Source organism: Lynx canadensis, chromosome B1, assembly GCF_007474595.2.
Source record: "Lynx canadensis isolate LIC74 chromosome B1, mLynCan4.pri.v2, whole genome shotgun sequence".
NCBI lineage: Eukaryota > Metazoa > Chordata > Mammalia > Carnivora > Felidae > Lynx > Lynx canadensis.
In genome coordinates, this window is record NC_044306.2 from 139,614,939 (window position 1) to 139,632,671 (window position 17,733).

The 17,733-nt window shown below is 36.5% G+C and overlaps 1 protein-coding gene across 1 annotated transcript in view; it reads left to right on the forward strand.

Moving 5' to 3' along the window:
- Positions 1-17,733, forward strand: part of PRKG2 (protein kinase cGMP-dependent 2) — a 104,097-nt gene that overhangs the window by 29,238 nt on the left and 57,126 nt on the right. The window contains exons 3-6 of the mRNA XM_030313603.1: positions 3,528-3,694; positions 8,284-8,397; positions 10,026-10,131; positions 13,382-13,445. Coding sequence (XP_030169463.1) covers positions 3,528-3,694; positions 8,284-8,397; positions 10,026-10,131; positions 13,382-13,445 — 451 coding nt within the window. The remainder of the gene's footprint in view (positions 1-3,527; positions 3,695-8,283; positions 8,398-10,025; positions 10,132-13,381; positions 13,446-17,733) is intronic.

The window sequence follows — 17,733 nt, forward strand, 5'->3', positions numbered from 1 at the left end:
TGGTAACTTTTGATATTTTGCCAGATACTCTTTAGAGAAAAACTCTAGAGAAAATTTGAGTCTCTAGATTTTGTGAACATCCTATGGAAAACACTTACCTTTGCTTTTGGAAGGCAGGCTAGGGGCAAATCATTTTAACCAAAATAGGAATTTGTCATTTTGAAGTTGGTTTTCAGTCTTTTCCTGAGCTAGCCTCTTTTGGGCTGCTGTATTTACTCATAGGTTACAGCCTTGCACTTGTCCCATCTGAAATCTTGGATGTTTACCAGGATTCTTCCTTCATGGGGTGCCTTGAATATTGACTCTGGTCTTCCCGATCCTTTGAGACTGCCAAAATTCTGCTCAGCGCTGACTACAAATCAGCAAATGCCTTGAAGGGAAAAGCAGATACGAATGTCAAGCTCATATTATCTCTCTCTCTCTCTCTCTTTTTAATGTTTATTCATTTAGAATAATAGAGAGAGAGAGAGAGAGAGAGAGAGAGAGAGATAACATGAGTTGGGGAGGGGAAGAGAGAGAGGGAGACAGAATCTGAAGCAGGCTGCAGGCTCTGAGCTGTCATCAGAGCCCCATGTGGGTCTTGAGCTGGTGAACCGCCAAGATCGTGACCTGAGCTAAAGTCAGATGCCCAACTGTCTGAGCCACCCAGGTGCCCCTATATTCTCTAGTGGATCATGGCTTTTCAAGCTGTTATGTTGATAGGTCTCCAGTGCTTTCAAAGCAGGTTTGCAGTATATTAATTTAATTAGTTTTTGTAGTTGTGTGAGTAGGGAGAGTTGTTCTGATAATAGCTTGCCTATCATAGTTGTAGAAGGAGCAGTAAAGTTCATACTTGTAGGCACTGCTATCTGTTGCCTCTTAAACAGATAATTCAAGAGAAGACCCAGTCCTTCAAAGATTTATAATCTGGTTTGGAGGAAAAGTCATAGAGACAATTCTTTTCTAATAATACAATATTATAATATGGTTATTCAGTAAATTAAGTTTAAAGAATATGAGGCCATGGACCATGTTTAATAAATTTTTATATCCAAAGTAAATGTTTGATAAAATTTTTGAATTTAATAGACATGAATATAATACTCTAAGAGTTTAGAGTAGAGTTAGAAGATTGTGTGAACTATAGCATCCTTGCCTGGATCATAATGGGATAATTATAAGGTTTGGGCTGGTTGAGGGGAGAAGAAATGAAGTTAAACTGGAGGAGAAAACAGAGGCTAAGCCTAAAGATAAAGCTGGCAGGCATAGGAGACAATGAAGATACCAGCCTGTCTGTAGCAAAGGGTTTGTTTAATGAAGTGAGTACTAGATGGATGGAGTAGAGCCATGTGGTGGGAAATGGTGAATACCAGATTGTGGGATATTGATTTTCTTCTATGGGCAAAAGGGTTTTCAGACTACTTCCATGGAATGTTCATAGAAGTTAAGCCAAAAGAAGAAGTAAATATAACAGACATTGAGGTTTGGGAAACATTGGTTTAACAGATTTGTTTACTGAAATATTTCTTTGAACTCTGAAAGTATGCATTGTAAATTTCCAAAATTGTTCAAACTCAGCACACTCTTGCTTATAAAAGAAGAGCCCTTCCTGGAACATATTTTGGGAAATTAGGATATGTGGGCATTGATGAAACACTAGCTGGAATGTTACAAGATCATGGAAGGCCCATGAAAGATGGGGCTTTCTTGGTACTGTTCACAGTTCTACTGCTTGCTCTGAGAACATGTAGCAAAAGTATTTTCTCAGTATATATTAAATGAATGATTTTTTGGCTTTAGAGGATAAAGAAAAAATGAGATCAGAATTAAATCAGTTTTTTTCCGCAAGATTAATCTGATAATATAGTATAGAATAGAATATGAGGGAAAGAGGCTAGAAGCTGAAATGTTAAAAAAGAACGTATTAAAAGTTTTCCCGACCTAAGATTTTTTTTTTTCTTGGACTGTGGCGACATCTTTGAAAATGGAAACTAAAATGGATAACAATATTTTGTAAAGAGAAATGACAAGATTTGGTGATAAATTAGTTGCAGGAAGAAGTAAGTTTTCAAGGTACTCAAAAGAGTTTGTATGGCTCTGAGTCACTATAGGGCAGAAGGAATTTCTTCATTGTTTTCTAAATGTAGCCTAATGATCTGATGGATGCGGTTTTGAAGGAAGTATCCAATCCCGTGAAAGTTTACTTTATGTCTACTTTATGTTTGAGAACTTTCTGTGTAGAAAAATAGCACAAGTTTTGAAACAGTAAAGCTAGTGATGGGAAAGAGTTTGAATGAAAGATGCAGAAAAAAAAAAAACCCTGTTTTTAAAAATCATGCTGAATTTGGGGCACCTGGATGGCTTAGTCAGGTAAGCGGCCAACTCTTGATTTCAGCTCAGGTCATGATCTTACAGTTTGTGAGATCAAGCCCTGCATCAGGCTCTGAGCTGACAGCAAGGGGCCTGCTTGGGATTCTCTCTGTCCATCTCTCTGTCCTTTCCCTGCTTGTGCTAACTCATGCTCTCTCTCTCTCTGAAAAATAAACTTAAAAAAAAAAAAACTACATAAAAAAAATCATGCTGAGTTTGACTGAAAGCAAGTATGTTGTGCAGAGTCTAACTTAGCCCACAAATTCACTTTTCTGCCAGCTCAATAATTCTATAACAGCTGCATATAAAGTATGTTGATTAAAACATTTGAAAGTTATGGTAATTAAGATTGGGTAATTATTTGAAGCTACTTCTCTTCCCAAAGAAAAGAGTATTTCAGGATTATCAACAAGAGGGCCTTGGATTTGAGGAATGAACAGGTTATGAGACTGGAAATACATATTCTGTGTAGTCTAGATATGCTAAGAGTCAAAGTCTAGGAAAACCCAGACTACTACCATCACCTTCTGTGTCTGATCTAACCTAGTGAGTCCCAAGGGAACTGACTGCCTTGGCTCAGAAGAGGCAGGGGATGGAATGGAAGCCATACAGGCTTCAGACTCACAGACTTGGATTTAAATCCTAGAGGGAATAAGTTGCTTGCTTTTTAGGCTACTTATCCGTAAAGTAATAATAGTGATTATTTCACAGGATGGTGGTAAAGATTAAATAAGATATAAAATAGCTAGTACTATAGGCACTATGCATGCAAATATACATGAATAAATGAAAATAAAACTGAGTACTGTGTTGTAGTTTCTTAAATACACCTTCTACCAACCAACCAGATTTTCTTTCCACCTAAAAAAAAAAAAATCATGTATCATGTTATTAACATTAATCTAGGGATCTTGAGAGATGCTACACTTGTGATGATGGCAGCCAGGAGTGATAATAAAATTGATGTAATACCAATTACAGAAAACTATTCAAAAATACTTTCAAAGGTTTTACATGTAAAGTAGGGCAGTTACATGGGTCAAGTGTTGGTGGGACTAGAAGAACAATTTGTCCTTGCTGGAAAAGTTGTAAGTACTAGAATCTAAATGAGGTAAATCTAAATAGCAAAACATGGTTTTCATTAATTGTAACGTAATCTCTTTTTGCCATTACACCAGCGAGAAGAAGCTCATTACAGATGCCCTTAATAGAAATCAGTTTCTGAAGAGACTGGATCCTCAGCAGATCAAAGACATGGTGGAATGCATGTATGGTAGAAACTACCAGCAAGGGAGTTACATTATTAAGCAAGGAGAACCAGGAAACCATATCTTTGTGCTAGCAGGTGGGTTTCACAGGTTTTTCCAGTTCCAGTTCTTACATAACAAATATTTTGCCTATTGCCTTATGATTTTTTGCAAACATTTATAAAAATGCAAAACCGGTTGCTCTGTTTGTATGAAACCATAACAGAACGAGCTCATGAAATAGTAACATTGTTGACCTAATCGTAATGGTGATAATAATATTTACTGAGTGCATTTTATGTGTCAAGCATCCTACTGAGCACTTTATAGAGAGATCTCATTTCATCTTCTCACCAACTCTGTTAGGTAAGTGCTGTTATCACCTTATTACTAATGTGGACTTTGCCACAGAAAAGTTATGTAACTTACGCAAGGCCGCAAAGCTCATAAATGGTGGAGGTAGAATGCAGATGTAGATAATCTGACTCGTGTCCGTACTTCTAATCACAATGCCACCTACCCAGCAACTGCAAAAAAGGTGTTTCTATTTAAAATACTGCTGCTTATGTTGACATTTTTAGGTTGTTGTAGCCGGATAAAGAAAACAATTGTTTTTGTGGTTCTGTAAAATATTTGGGTTATATACGAATGCTTTCAGAAGATAATTTAGGTACATGTAACCAACATGTGAATCAAATGGAATGCATTAAGATTAAAACTGGTGTCTTTAGAACCATTTAAATGGTCTTCTCCATATACAATTATAAGAACAGGTTTACATGCTGGGTAGATTTTAATAATCAGATAGGCAAAGGATTTCTTAAATGCATACCAAATGCATGCCTTATACTAGTACTCAAAAATGATTTTTGTTAGATATAGAGACAAGAAATTATATGAACAGGGTGTATGTTTAGTGAACACCTTCTCAAATTCTCAATTGCCCCAACTTTTTGAGTTTTAGGGAAAAAGTTAAGGTGGCTTACCCAGATGGAGTGGTAAATTGAGACATGCTGTGGCCTTTTATTTTATACTGTAGTTCCTGGCAACCTAGGAATGCTTTCATGATTCTTGTTTCCTTGGGGGCCTTAGGTGTAGGGCAGAAGTCGCCATTCCAAACAAATTAATAAATATGTATTGTTGTGTTTATACCATATAAAAGATTGTTTCCATATGCTCTGATTCCTTAGACATGCTATTTTCATAAATATTGGTGTTTATTTGCCATAAACGTCTCTGTAGACACCCCTAAAATTATACAGTCATTCTCAAGAAATTATTCTCCCAAGAATTATTCTAATTCTATGGTCTGAATTTAGCCAACCTTCAAGTTTTTGGGGACGATAATCCAGGGCAGTTTCCCCATCTTTCAACTTTTCTCTTGGCCATTTCATTTCTACTTTAGCAACACCAGAAACTCTGGCATGAAAAAATAGATCATTAACTCAACAAATTTTTATGGAAGCTGTTAGGAAAAGATGAGAAACTCATGTCAGCCCATCTTGTTCCTTGCCGATAACTCCAATGAAAGACTAGGGAAGAGAAGAGTTAGAACAGAAGCCAGCATCAGTACAGTCATTGACATCAGGGTTACAGCACACATGGAAATGAAAATTGGACAGTTTTTTATTTGAATAAATTATGGTGTTATCTCAGGACTGACTTGCCTGATTTAACTGATTGGGCAAATTAGTTAATTAAAAATCTCCCTTTTATAATATATGGCATGAATAGCAAATATTAAAAGCATATTTAGCTTAAACTTTGATATTCCATATAATTCTTTAGTATTTCCCAAGTCCCATGGGTCATACTCAAATAGAAAAAAAAACTTTAAATGCACTGAGACCCATGATACAAACTTGACGGTACCACTAAGTGGTTTCAGTGGAGTGGAATTTAGTTGTAATGAGAAATTATTAAATTTTGTATTATATCTGTAGGATTTGGAGCCAATGCAGCTTTTTTTCTTACTATAATGTAAGTTCTATCAGAATAAGTAATTTAAAAAATTTCCTCAACATTTTTATTCATTTTTTGAGAGACAGAGAGACACAGAGTGTGTGTGGGGGAGGGGCAGAGAGAGAGGGAGACACAGAATCCGAAGCAGGCACCAGGCTCTGAGCCATCAGCACAGAGCCCAACGCGGGGCTCCAACCCACAAACCCGCGAGATCATGATCTGAGCCGAAGTAGGCTGCTTACTGACTGACCTGCCCAGGCGCCCCCAGAATAAGTATCTTTTGTGTCTCTTTGGCAGTTGTACCAGTTCCTGCTACAACATAGGTACTCAAATCAGATTTGGTGAATGAATGGCTGGGCAGAGATGATTCAGAGCTGCTTAGTGGTGAACTAGGAGAAGGAAAGATGAACTCTTCAAGGGAAAGAGAATAACCCACCATTTTTTCCCCCTCAAAGAATGGAGGTCTCTTTTGCATGTAGCTTTTTGTTAGGTAAGGTTTTATTTACACTCATTTTCAAAAGGAAACGAGAAGAGAATCACTGGGGCCAAATAATTGTGAGGAGGTGGCCTCAAATACTGCCTCTCCCTTTCCTTGATAGGCACTCTTCTTTCTCATTTTTATAAGACTTTATTTTTTCTAGAGCAGTTTTAGGTATGCAACAAAATTTGGAAGGAAATACAGAAAATTTTCCATATACCCCTTGTCCCCACACAGCCACGGCCTCCACCATTATCAACATCACTCACCAGAATGGCGCCTTTTTTTTTTTTTAAATCAAGGATGAGCCTATATTGATATATCATCAAAGTTTACCATAAGTTGCTGTTGTACCTTCTATGGGTTTAGAGAAATGTATAATGACATTTATCCATCGTTATAAAATCATGCAGAGTATTTTCACCATCCTAAAAATTCTCTGTGCTCTGCCTGTTCATCTCCCCTGACCCTATCCCTGGCAACCACTGATCTTTTCATTTTCTCCATAGTTTCCCCTTTTCCAGAATGTCATATTGCTGGAATTATGCAGTATGTAGCTTTTTTAAATTGAATTCTTTCACTTAGTTGTATATGCACTTGAGGTTCCTCCTTGTCTTTTTGTGGCCTAATAGCATCTTCCTTTCTTTCTTTCTTTCTTTCTTTCTTTCTTTCTTTCTTTCTTTCTTTCTTTCTTTCTTTTTCTTTCTTTCTTTCTTTCTTTCTTTCTTTCTTTCTTTCTTCTTTTTCTTTTTTTCTTTTCTTTTCTTTTTTTTTTGAGCAGCAGGCAAAGGTTTATTAGAATACAAGATTAGAAAGGAAGACTAGTAGGAAAGCTCTCACTCTCTTTCCAGAGAGGGGACATTTGAAAGTGAATGCCCCTAAAGCTCATTTCTCTTGAGTACTGAATAATATTCCATTGGCTGGATGTACCACAGTTTCTCTGTTCATCCATTAAAGGACATCTTTGTCATTTCTAATTTTTGGCAGTTTATAAATAAATCTGCTGTAAATATCTGTGTGCAGGTTTTTGTGTGGATCAGAGGTTTGAACTCCTTTGGGTAAAATGCTAAGGAGGGCAATGGCTGCATTGTATGGTAAGATTATGTTTAATAGAAGAAAGTGCCAAACTGTCTTCCAAAGTGACTGTCCCGTTTTACATTCCCATCGGCAATGTAGGAGAGTTCCCCTTGTTCCATGTACTCACTAACATTGGGTGTTGTCAGTGTTCCAGGTTTTTGTCATTTTACTAGGAGTGTGGTGGTATTTTACTGTTGTTTTAATCTGCATTTCTCTGATGACGCATGATGTGGGGCATCATTTCACATGCTTATTTACCATCTGTCTATCTTCTTTGGTGAGCATCTGTTAAAGCTCTTTGGCCCATTTTTTAATCAGATTGTTTGTTTTCTTGCTGTTGAGTTGTTAGGGGTTTTTGTATATTTTGCCAAACATACTTTTATCACGTGTGTCTTTTTGCAAAAATATTTTCTTACAGTCTGTGGCTTGTCTTCTAATTCTCTTGATACTGTTTTTCTCATGCACTTTTCTTAGCAACTGTCATTTATTACTTCATGTCAGTGATTGAGGGTTTAGACAACAATGCAGGCATGGTGAAGTTACTTACCCAAGGTTACACAGCCAATGATTGGACAGAGCCAGGCTGTCTGACTCCAGGGCCCATGCAATTCTAATTATGACAAGTTAGTCCTTCTGTTAGTGTGGACAGCTAGGATGTGTTTTCAAGACATACAGTAATTGTTGTGTTCCTTGGACAAAAGAAATAGTTTTATGTGCTACATTTTCTTGGGGTAGAATGAATTTTAAATACAACACTTGCCATCCACTGCTTCTGGAGAAGAACTTTGTAGCAATGATAATAACATTAACAATAGCTAACATTAACATAGCATTTTCTGTGTGTTAGCCATTGTTCTAAGTTCCCTACCTATGTTAACTAATTTAATTCTCACAGCAACTGTCTGAGGTGAATATTATTATTGTTATTATTATTATTATTATCCCCATTACCGACAAAGAACCCCAGGCAGAGTAGGGAACCCCTTTCTTTCAAAGTGATCAGCTAATAGAGAGTAAGTGGGACAGCTGCTTTTAGTCTACACTGTCAACCACTATATTATAATGAGAATCATAAGAGATCTTGCCTGTATGCTTTGTGTACCTTCTGATTGTCTTACTTTTGTAATTTATTTGGATTATTTGTGTTTTTTCTTAAATTCTGCTTGACAGAGGGTCGACTAGAGGTGTTCCAAGGGGAGAGATTGCTGTCATCCATCCCTATGTGGACCACTTTTGGGGAGCTAGCCATTTTATACAACTGTACAAGAACTGCCTCTGTGAAAGGTAACGGGATGAAAGGCTCTATTTTTGAATCGTTACACAATGTTTATGGCAATCTAAGTCACTACTATTGCCTGCTGAGTATTTCTGTCTCCCATTGTGCCCCATGTGCTCTTGTTAACAGAAATGCTATGCTTACAAAAGAATTTATTTTGAAGCACTTGTCTAAATAATTCAAATTTAAGAGAACTTTTCCTTCAGGTACCTGCATATGAAATATGAAAATGGCTTTATATTACTGAATTATTCCAATATTTGCTTTAATTACCACTTCACTTTTTTTTCTGTGTAAACATCTGCCTTTGGTTCATCCAGAATGTTAGCTTTTCATTCTCTGTGATGTTCTGAACATATTATAAACCAGAAAAATTAATGAAACCAATGAAAATATATAAATAGCCAAAGGGAGGTGAATTAATTAATGAGAGTTTTCCTGAGTGACTCCTGGGATTAGTTTAAGGCTTCTTGTTTTTATTGACATTATTCATGGTTATCTTGGGCATGAATACTTAGATGTGTATCTCAGTGTTTAGGACTGGGTTAAGTGTCTCAGAATTGCTGCAGTTTTGATTAAAAAATGCAGATTCTGGGGCTTCACTCCAAACACAAATCAGAATCTCTGGCAATGGAGCTTAGGGATCTGAATTCTTTTTAAAGTTTTTTTTAATGTTTATTTATTTTTTAGGAGGGGAGGGACAGAGAGGGAGGGGGACAAAAATCTGAAGCAGGCTCCAGGCTCCAAGCTATCAGCACAGAGCCCAATGCAGGGCTTGAACTCACAAACTGTGAGATCATGACCTGAGCCGAAGTCAGATGCTTAACCTATTGAGCCACCCAGGTGCCCTGTATGGATTTGTATTTTTAACAAGAATGTCAAGATAAATCTAATTCATTCCAAAATTTAGTAAACCAAAGCTTTGGATTTTGATTTATTTTATAGGCCCTCATTACTTTTTTTTTTTTTTTAAATACAATTGTAACTTCATCTAGATTTTTTAGAGCTGCTACTTCTGCTCTTCTTCCTGTTTAGATTTTATTCTTGCTTTCTATGTCTTTCCTATAAAAAAATTGTCTCAAACACTGTTTTGCATAATTTCTATGAAAATGATTTGTATGTACTTTATACAAAAGTAACCATAGAGATCCTTAAAAATGTATTGGCTCTCGTTAGCTACAATGTCTGAACAGCATAAAAATACATAAAAACATACTCATACACTCAGATCTTTAACTTTCAATTATCTACTTGTGAATTCTTCACTTTCTGGATTAGCTACAGGCTGGCTGGTTTTCTCTTGTATCACAGCACAAATCTGAAATACATCCTGATGATGTAGTATGTAATTAGGAATTGCAAACTAATTTTGATATCATCCTAAGCAAAACATAATTAGAAAGGAAATCTTTTGCTACTCACTTCCAAATCATGGTTCATTTCAAAGCCAAAGATGATTTTATAAAATTACCCACTATTTATATCACTGCTTCCTTCCATTTGCATGTTAAATAATGCTATTTCCAAGAAATATCATTTGATGAGAATATATGAAAAATTTATCAATTAACATTTTGGACTGTTTTCTTAATGTGGGGCTAAACAATATTTTATTATTTTCTTGATTTTTCTAAAGCTATTACCAATGTTAAAACTTGGGCACTAGATCGAGAGGTATTCCAGAATATAATGAGAAGGACAGCTCAAGCTAGAGATGAACAGTACAGAAACTTCCTCAGAAGGTAAGAATAACGCATTGTTGGAAAGAGTAGAAGATGGTGTAGTTATATTGTGGATATGTTGGTTTTATCACAATAATTACTTTACTAGAGCTTTCCTCATTTAAGCAATTTCCACATGACTAAACCAAAGGAACAAAAGTATTCCCTTGCAGTAAAGGCCACTATATTAAAAAAATATATACTTAATTCCAATTAGCCTTGCACACTGATTTATTTATCTTTCACTAATTTTGCCCTTGTATTGATGGAGTCCTTGTATATAGTATAGAAAAATGTGTGAAAAGTCTTAAAATATTCATCTGGGTTGCTCAGTTGACTTTGAAAGATAGCCTATAATTTGGAAGTGGATAGCAAAAGATCATCTTTCTAATAATGCTTTGCTTAGACTAATATTAAAATTAATTTATTTTGCTATCTTTAATTGCTTTACCTGAGACATTATTGTTCTCATTTATATAACCACACCATCTTCCAAATTACTATTATTTGTAACAAATTAACTTGCCAGAAATGTCACTGTGTGTGTCTTGATGACACAGATCCTTGGAACATATTTTGTGACCTGTTCTGTGCCCCCAACAACTTGGGTACATCAATTTAGAAAGAAACAAATACCTATCTAACTGAAAAAGTCAGTTATGCGTATACAGAGTTTGTTTGTTTTTTTTGGAGAATATACATTCTTTTTTTTATTAAATTTTTTAATTTTTTTAATTTATTTTTGAGACAGAGAGAGATAGAGCATGAACGGGGAGGGGCAGAGAGAGAGGGAGACACAGAATCGGAAGTAGGCTCCAGGCTCTGAGCCGTCAGCCCAGAGCCCGACGCAGGGCTCGAACTCACAGACCGTGAGATCGTGACCTGAGTGAAGTCGGACGCTTAACCGACTGAGCCACCCAGGCGCCCCTGGAGAATATACATTCTTTAAACTATTTCTGTGTTATTTTTTTGGGGGGGTTGACAATCTCTAAAGCTTCAATACATACTGTAATGAAAGGTTACCCATGCTAAGTGGTAATAATAATAAAATATCCCACAATTTCCAAAAATAAATTCTAAGCTCTTTTTAATATTAGTGATTTTACTTTGCATAACTAGCCTAGTATATAGCAAGGACTCAATAAATATTGATCGGATGTCTTTTTAATCATCAGTAGAACATTGTAGGCGTTGAGGGTTTTCCTACAGAATCTTGCTGATTTGCCCTCCCCAGAGATAATATTGACTCCCGGCAGAGAGCTGCAATAATGATAAGTAAGTGCCTTACCTATATGCCAACCAATGCCTTAGCTATCATGTTGTGGGCTCTACCTGAGTATAGGTAATCTAAATATCCAGTAACTGAGCAATACAGGTCAGCATTTAAAGCTAATGAACTACACTCATGCAAAGGCCAAAGGGGGATAAATAACTCAACCAGTCCTTGTGGGTTGCCTCTGAATGTGTGAGATAAAACTTGAATTACTAGGGATAGCATTTCATTCCCTTGGAGTCTAGAGTGTTCTGTCTCAGTAGAAGGACCGTGGAGAATTTACTAGTACATAAACCTTCTTTCCTTTTGTCTTCCTTTTGTTATCTGATTCATCCATTCATTTAACAAATACTTATTGCTAGGCGCTAAATATTGTGGATTCAGTGGTGATCCAGATAAACCTTATTGCTTTTTTTATAGTGGGAAGACAGACAAAAGAGTTTTCCTCATATCAATTTCCTCACTAATCCCCAAAAGTGATAGTTTATAGAAGAGAATTTTCACTAACATTATAGACTCCCATTTGGACCAGAAGTAGAACTTTCACAATGAAGAGTATGTTAATCAATGACAAGTTCTGGTTACCATTTTACCTTTTCATTCATAGGAAGGTAGATTAGAAACTCTCTTTGTTTCATAATATACAATGAGCTCTTTCTTTTTCCATTTACATCTTTTCATTTTGAAGTATGTGATATCTAGAAAAGTTACATAGTACATATGTAAGTTTTAAAACATAATAACAAAAGTGCCCAATCTAAGAAGTGGAGCATTGGCAAAATGGAAAGTTCTTTTCCTGTGGTCCCCATTCATTTCCCGGCCTCCTACATGCGTCTCCATGGAGTGGCCTGTATTTTGAAGTTTAGAAATCATTCCTTGGTAGTCTTTATTACTTTGTCTCTAGCTTGATTTAATTAACCTATTTTTCAACTTTAAAAAGTGTTATTTTTGCAACTCAACTTTTTATTCAATCTTTTTTTTTCTATTTCATCCATCTGGTTAAGTTCAGTCATTCCTCCTGTTTTAGAGTTTGGTTATCTGACTCTACTACAGTGTATTTATCTGTTCTCCAATTGGGGCATGTTCTGCAGTTACAAATGATTCTGATACAAACATTCTTAGCCACGTGTCCTGGCCACGTGCCTCCCTGTGAACATGCCCAAGGATCAACTAGAGCTATTATTTTAAAAAATTGGATCCAATTATGTATTTTTGGAGTAGCATCATTTTTTCTTTAGGGGTGTCAAATTTTAGATGGTAGGAAATATGTTTTTATCTTACAGTAATTATGTCAACGGTCCCGAGTAAAAATGGGTAAAGTAGAGGAGAAATTTCTCCAAAGGAACAATTTAATCATTTGATTGGCTAATCATACTGAGTGGAATTTCTGATGTTTTTTCTCAAGTAATAACTTTCAGTAATCCATTTCATTCCTGATATTATTACTATATGTAAAAATGTTCCTATTACGTGCCCCTGGCTACCATTAATTTTAAAAGTTGGTACAGTATGATTAATAATCAAGATGATTTCCATGCTAATTCCTACATTCCCCCTGGATTCAGCCTTTACTTAATTACACAGATTTAGATGAAAATCATATCCTCCTCTGAAAGCAGAGCTCCTCACCCATGCTAATAAAAGACATACTGAGATGTGGCAAGAAACACATTTCTGGGTGTAATTCACTCTGAAAACCAACAACAAATATAAAGTGTTTTTTTCCTTCCAAACAGACAAAATAAGATTTTTTTCCCTTTTTAGTATCTTACTGTCTTTACTTATTTGCCTGTGATAAATATCTGTGATTACACGTGGTTATATAATTTCAATGTATTTGAAATTCAGTTGTTTATGTGTGATATATTTTGGAGGTTTACTTTGGAAAAATTAAAGTGCATTATATATTTTTTAGATGCAGGTAAAGGTTTTTTGAACTACATAGAAGTGCATATTTAATTCAGGAAGATAATCAAAGGTTTCTTTTTAATTTTGAAGTGTATCCTTGCTGAAGAATTTACCTGAAGATAAATTAACCAAGATCATTGACTGCTTGGAAGTGGTAAGAAATTTTAAAGGAAAAAATACATTTTATTAAACGACTTTATTTAAAAATTTTTTTTTCTTAATGTTTTTATTTTTGACAGAGAGAGACAGAGTGTGAGTGGGGGAGGGACAGAGAGAGAGGGAGACACAGAATCTGAAGCAGGCTCCAGGCTTTGAGCTGTCAGCACAGAGGCCAACGCAGGGCTTGAACCCACAAACTGTGAGATCATGACCTGAGCTAAAGTCAGATGCTCAACTGACTGAGCCACCCAGGCACCCCTTATTTAAAGACTTTATAATTTAGTTGTTATTAGCACTGTAAATGAAAAAAAGGAAAGGATGGTAGGTGGCCTGTCTGCAGAGACCAGGAGCCTTTTTCTATTGTGTAAAACCTTAGACCAACTCGCAGGGAATTAAGGGGCTGGGATCGGTTTAGGCCACTCTTCTGAAATGTATAAAAGGAAATTGGATTTGCATGTGTAAAATGACACTTGATTTACATACTCTAACCTTTTTAGTATATTTTGTGAAACTAATCTGCCTTACTCAAGAGGCATGTGATTTTCTGCAGTTAACATCACAATCCCCTGTAGAGTTTTCCTAGTATAAAGGAGTCAATGATGTTTCATTAGGTAATGGTGTAGAGGAGGATATATTGGAGCTTTAGGGGACAGCTTTCTGAATCAGGCTATGAAACAAGTCCATACTTGAAAACTCTACACCATGAAAAGACATTTTAAAACCCTCTGCATTTAAGAAGCACTTTACCTATTTTAACATCTAGGGGAAAACAGCATAATGGAATGTGTTCAAAAACTCATATGAGGCATCACCCAGATGGTTGGTTCTAGTCCAAGACTAGCCAAGTTTTTTTGTGAATAAATCTTTTATAACATGTACCTTGGATTCTAATGATATGCATTATATGAAAACCTCTTCAGATTTCAGAGATTAAAATTCAAAGCAAGAAATTTCTCTCTGATTTTTGGTGTGTGTGTGCGGGGAGGGGGGGGCGGGGGGGTCAATTTCATTGAAACCAAAATGGCTTTAATGGAATTTGAAGGAGGTAAGGAATAATAAAGAAGTCACATGTTGACTTTAAGTGTTTATAAAGCTGTTCGCAGTGGGAGATATAAAAGTCTCTGCAAGACTGATTGTTGACAGATTCATGCCTCTGTCAATCACAGTATACAATGCAAACTAATATCTGTTGAGAAGGGAGCACTGACCATTTTATCCTTAAGTGTAAGTGACACCAGTAATGTTTCCATTTACAATTCATGGAACCTGTCCAGCAGTTTATCAAGGACAGGCCGTGATGACACAGTGCCTGGCCTTGTGTCCCCAGAGTGTTCAGAAATGAAGTCATTTTCAAGAGGACTGCTTGCCCTGCATCTCTTGGGATTTTCCCAATGTAACATAACCCAATCACAGATGTTACAAATTAATAATTCATCCTAATTTCTGAGAGTATGTGTTTTTTTTAAAGCTGGAGTAGCCCTATATTTTTTTGGTTAACTGAGAAAATCTGTTTTTAATATAATACTAATAGAGTAGATTCACCAGAGGGGGATTCCATGCTGACAGCAAATATTAAAATTTAGTATCATTAAAAATAAATGGTAAATTAGTCATATTTATAGCAGCCACAGGCAATAGCTGCAGAATATATAGATGGGGCACAAGTCCAGTATTAATTAACACACAATTTGAGTTTGAAAGTTCCCATCTTTTAAAACACCCTAGAAAGGCTTTATTATATCTCTGCATTTGCAGACAGCAGCACAGTTTATAAAGGGCTCTTTATTCGTACCTGGCAAACAAATGTGTCTCTATAGCGTGTGAAAATTCTCAAATGCAAAAGTGATTAACAAGGGAGTAATGGGATCTATTTAGCACTAAGAAAAGCACATAATTTACCAGCATAGCTTGGACTAATGACCCGTCAACGGGGTCCTGACAACAGCCAATCACTAATGCATTGGAGTTATAACAGAATGCCTGCTGAGTTCCAGGACCAGCTGTCCCACAAACTGGCTCCGTGATCTTTGACAAAAACAGGCTGAATCTGGCTTAAAGTTTAGGAATTGATTTGGGAGGGTTTTAACTTTTGTGTGGGGGCAGGAAAGGGGTATTGGAATTTCCCACCACGACGCAGTTGATCTGAAGTGTTTGTTAAGACTTTGACTATTGAACATGTAGACCAATGGCTCCAATTATTCAGTGTTCCAATTACATATCTTGCTTTAGCTTAAATCACCCAGCCCTTTCAATTCTAGAGGCAGACATCCCCTTTAAGCCTCCTCTTGTGTTCTGATGGGAAAATAGTACCAACATATTTGAGAATTAACTGATGAACATCACGAAGCATGATACAGATTTCGAATGCACTGAAAGTGTTAATGGTAATGAAAATGATAATGTGAATTCTGCACCCACCAGTTGTGCAATATGGAGCACAAGAGTGGAAGGAGTCTCTGTTCACACATACAGGAAGCATGGGATTTGACTGTGGTTGATTGAAATGTCACCTCACTCTTTGTTGCAGAGCTGTGGTATGTGACCCTGTGGCCCCCTGTACTGAGACTCTGACATGCCATCTTTCATGAAACTGGGGGTGTAGTAGGAGTGGGGTAGGGGTGGGGTCATGTAGAATGTTGTTGCCCTTCCTTACTCACATCACCTGTGGCGCTGCTTAAAAGGCAGATTTCCAGGTACCACCCGTACTTACCGAATCAGAAACTCCGGGATATTGGCCCAGAAATGCACACTTAATACGTTACTTGATTCTTATGCTTATTAAAGAGAATATTTGAGAACCACTAGTTTAAAGTTATGAATAGAATACATATATTTAGAGCCTTGCCATCTCTTCATTCAGGAATTTTCCATTTTTCATAATTTAAAAAAATCTGGTTTTCTTTCTTATAGTTCCTGCTAATACCTACAAAACCAGAGGGTTTTCTCATTTTAATGATTACATCTGGAGTCATAAAGAAAGTTGAGATAATTGTGGATTTTGCCTGTTTATGGACCAGTTAGCTAGAGGTGGGGCAGCTAGGTGCAATAGAAAGTCCACTAGTCCGAAGTCTGGAGATTAGTGTTTATGGTCACGCTTCTTTCACTAATAGCTGTCAATTAATTGTGGTAAGCATTAGGGTTTTCTCATCTACAAAATAAGGGTGAGTAGTCCATATCTCTAAGGGCTCTTTCAGTGTTTCAGTTACAGAATTCTAAACAGTTGGCTCACCCAAGTTGGAGGAATTTCTGTTGGTTTTCATTTTGTGGGCTCTAGTTCCTTGGAAAGAAGCAATCTGCTGCTAAATTTTGCCTGAGTGGTTGATGAGGGCCCACCTGGTCCAATTGTATTTGTTTTAAAATTTCTAAAGTGTTTTAACTGTTGTACTTGGGTGAACAAAAAAATGTCGGTAACGACCCAAATAACTGTATCCAGTTTTTTAAACAACCAACATGGGTTCATAGTCATATGATGTGGGGAGTGTGTGTGTGTGTGTGTGTGTGTGTGTGTGTGTGTTTGTGTGTGTGATACATCTGATTGTGCATCATCAATACTTCTTTGTAATGAAGATTTCTGGCCACACATTAAAGACTCTAAGGAAGTCTTAGGCTTGCGTTTTGGTCTTTGTTCTCCATCACCTTTGGTTTTTCTTCTGGTTTTCTGTATACTGTTTATAGGCATTCAAGTTCTAGCATTTCCTAGATATCACAGAATGAGCATTTTCTTTACAGTGAAAACCTCTTTGCATCATTCATTAGCTATTGCTTTTGTATAGTTTTCTTCTGACCTTTACCTCTTAGTCTGCCCTGGTATTGATTTCCTTATTTTTCCCTCTTGTTATACACTCAGTAACTACTCTTAGGGTTTCCTGCACATCTTTTTTAAAAACATCTTTTTCAGGAGTGCCTGGGTGGCTCAGTCGGTTAAGGCTTTGACTCTTGATTTTAGCTCAGGTCCTGCATGATCTCACGGTTCGTGGGATTGGGCCCTGAGTCTGGCTCTGTGCTGACAGAGAGGAGTTTGCTTGGGATATTCTCTCTTTCTCTCTCTCTCCTCTGCCCCTTTCCCACTCGTGCTGTCTCTCTCTCTCTCAAAAATAAATAAATAAACGTAAAAAAAAACATCTTTTTCAGACTCTGGGTCATAGCTCATTAGTAGATCATGAAATTAATTTGTAGGAACATTTTTTAAAAGTATCAGAGTAGTAAGTATAAGTATTATTTGAATATGTTTTAATTTTATATAAATGTCTATATGTGTGCATACTCCCATACGTGTGTTTGGG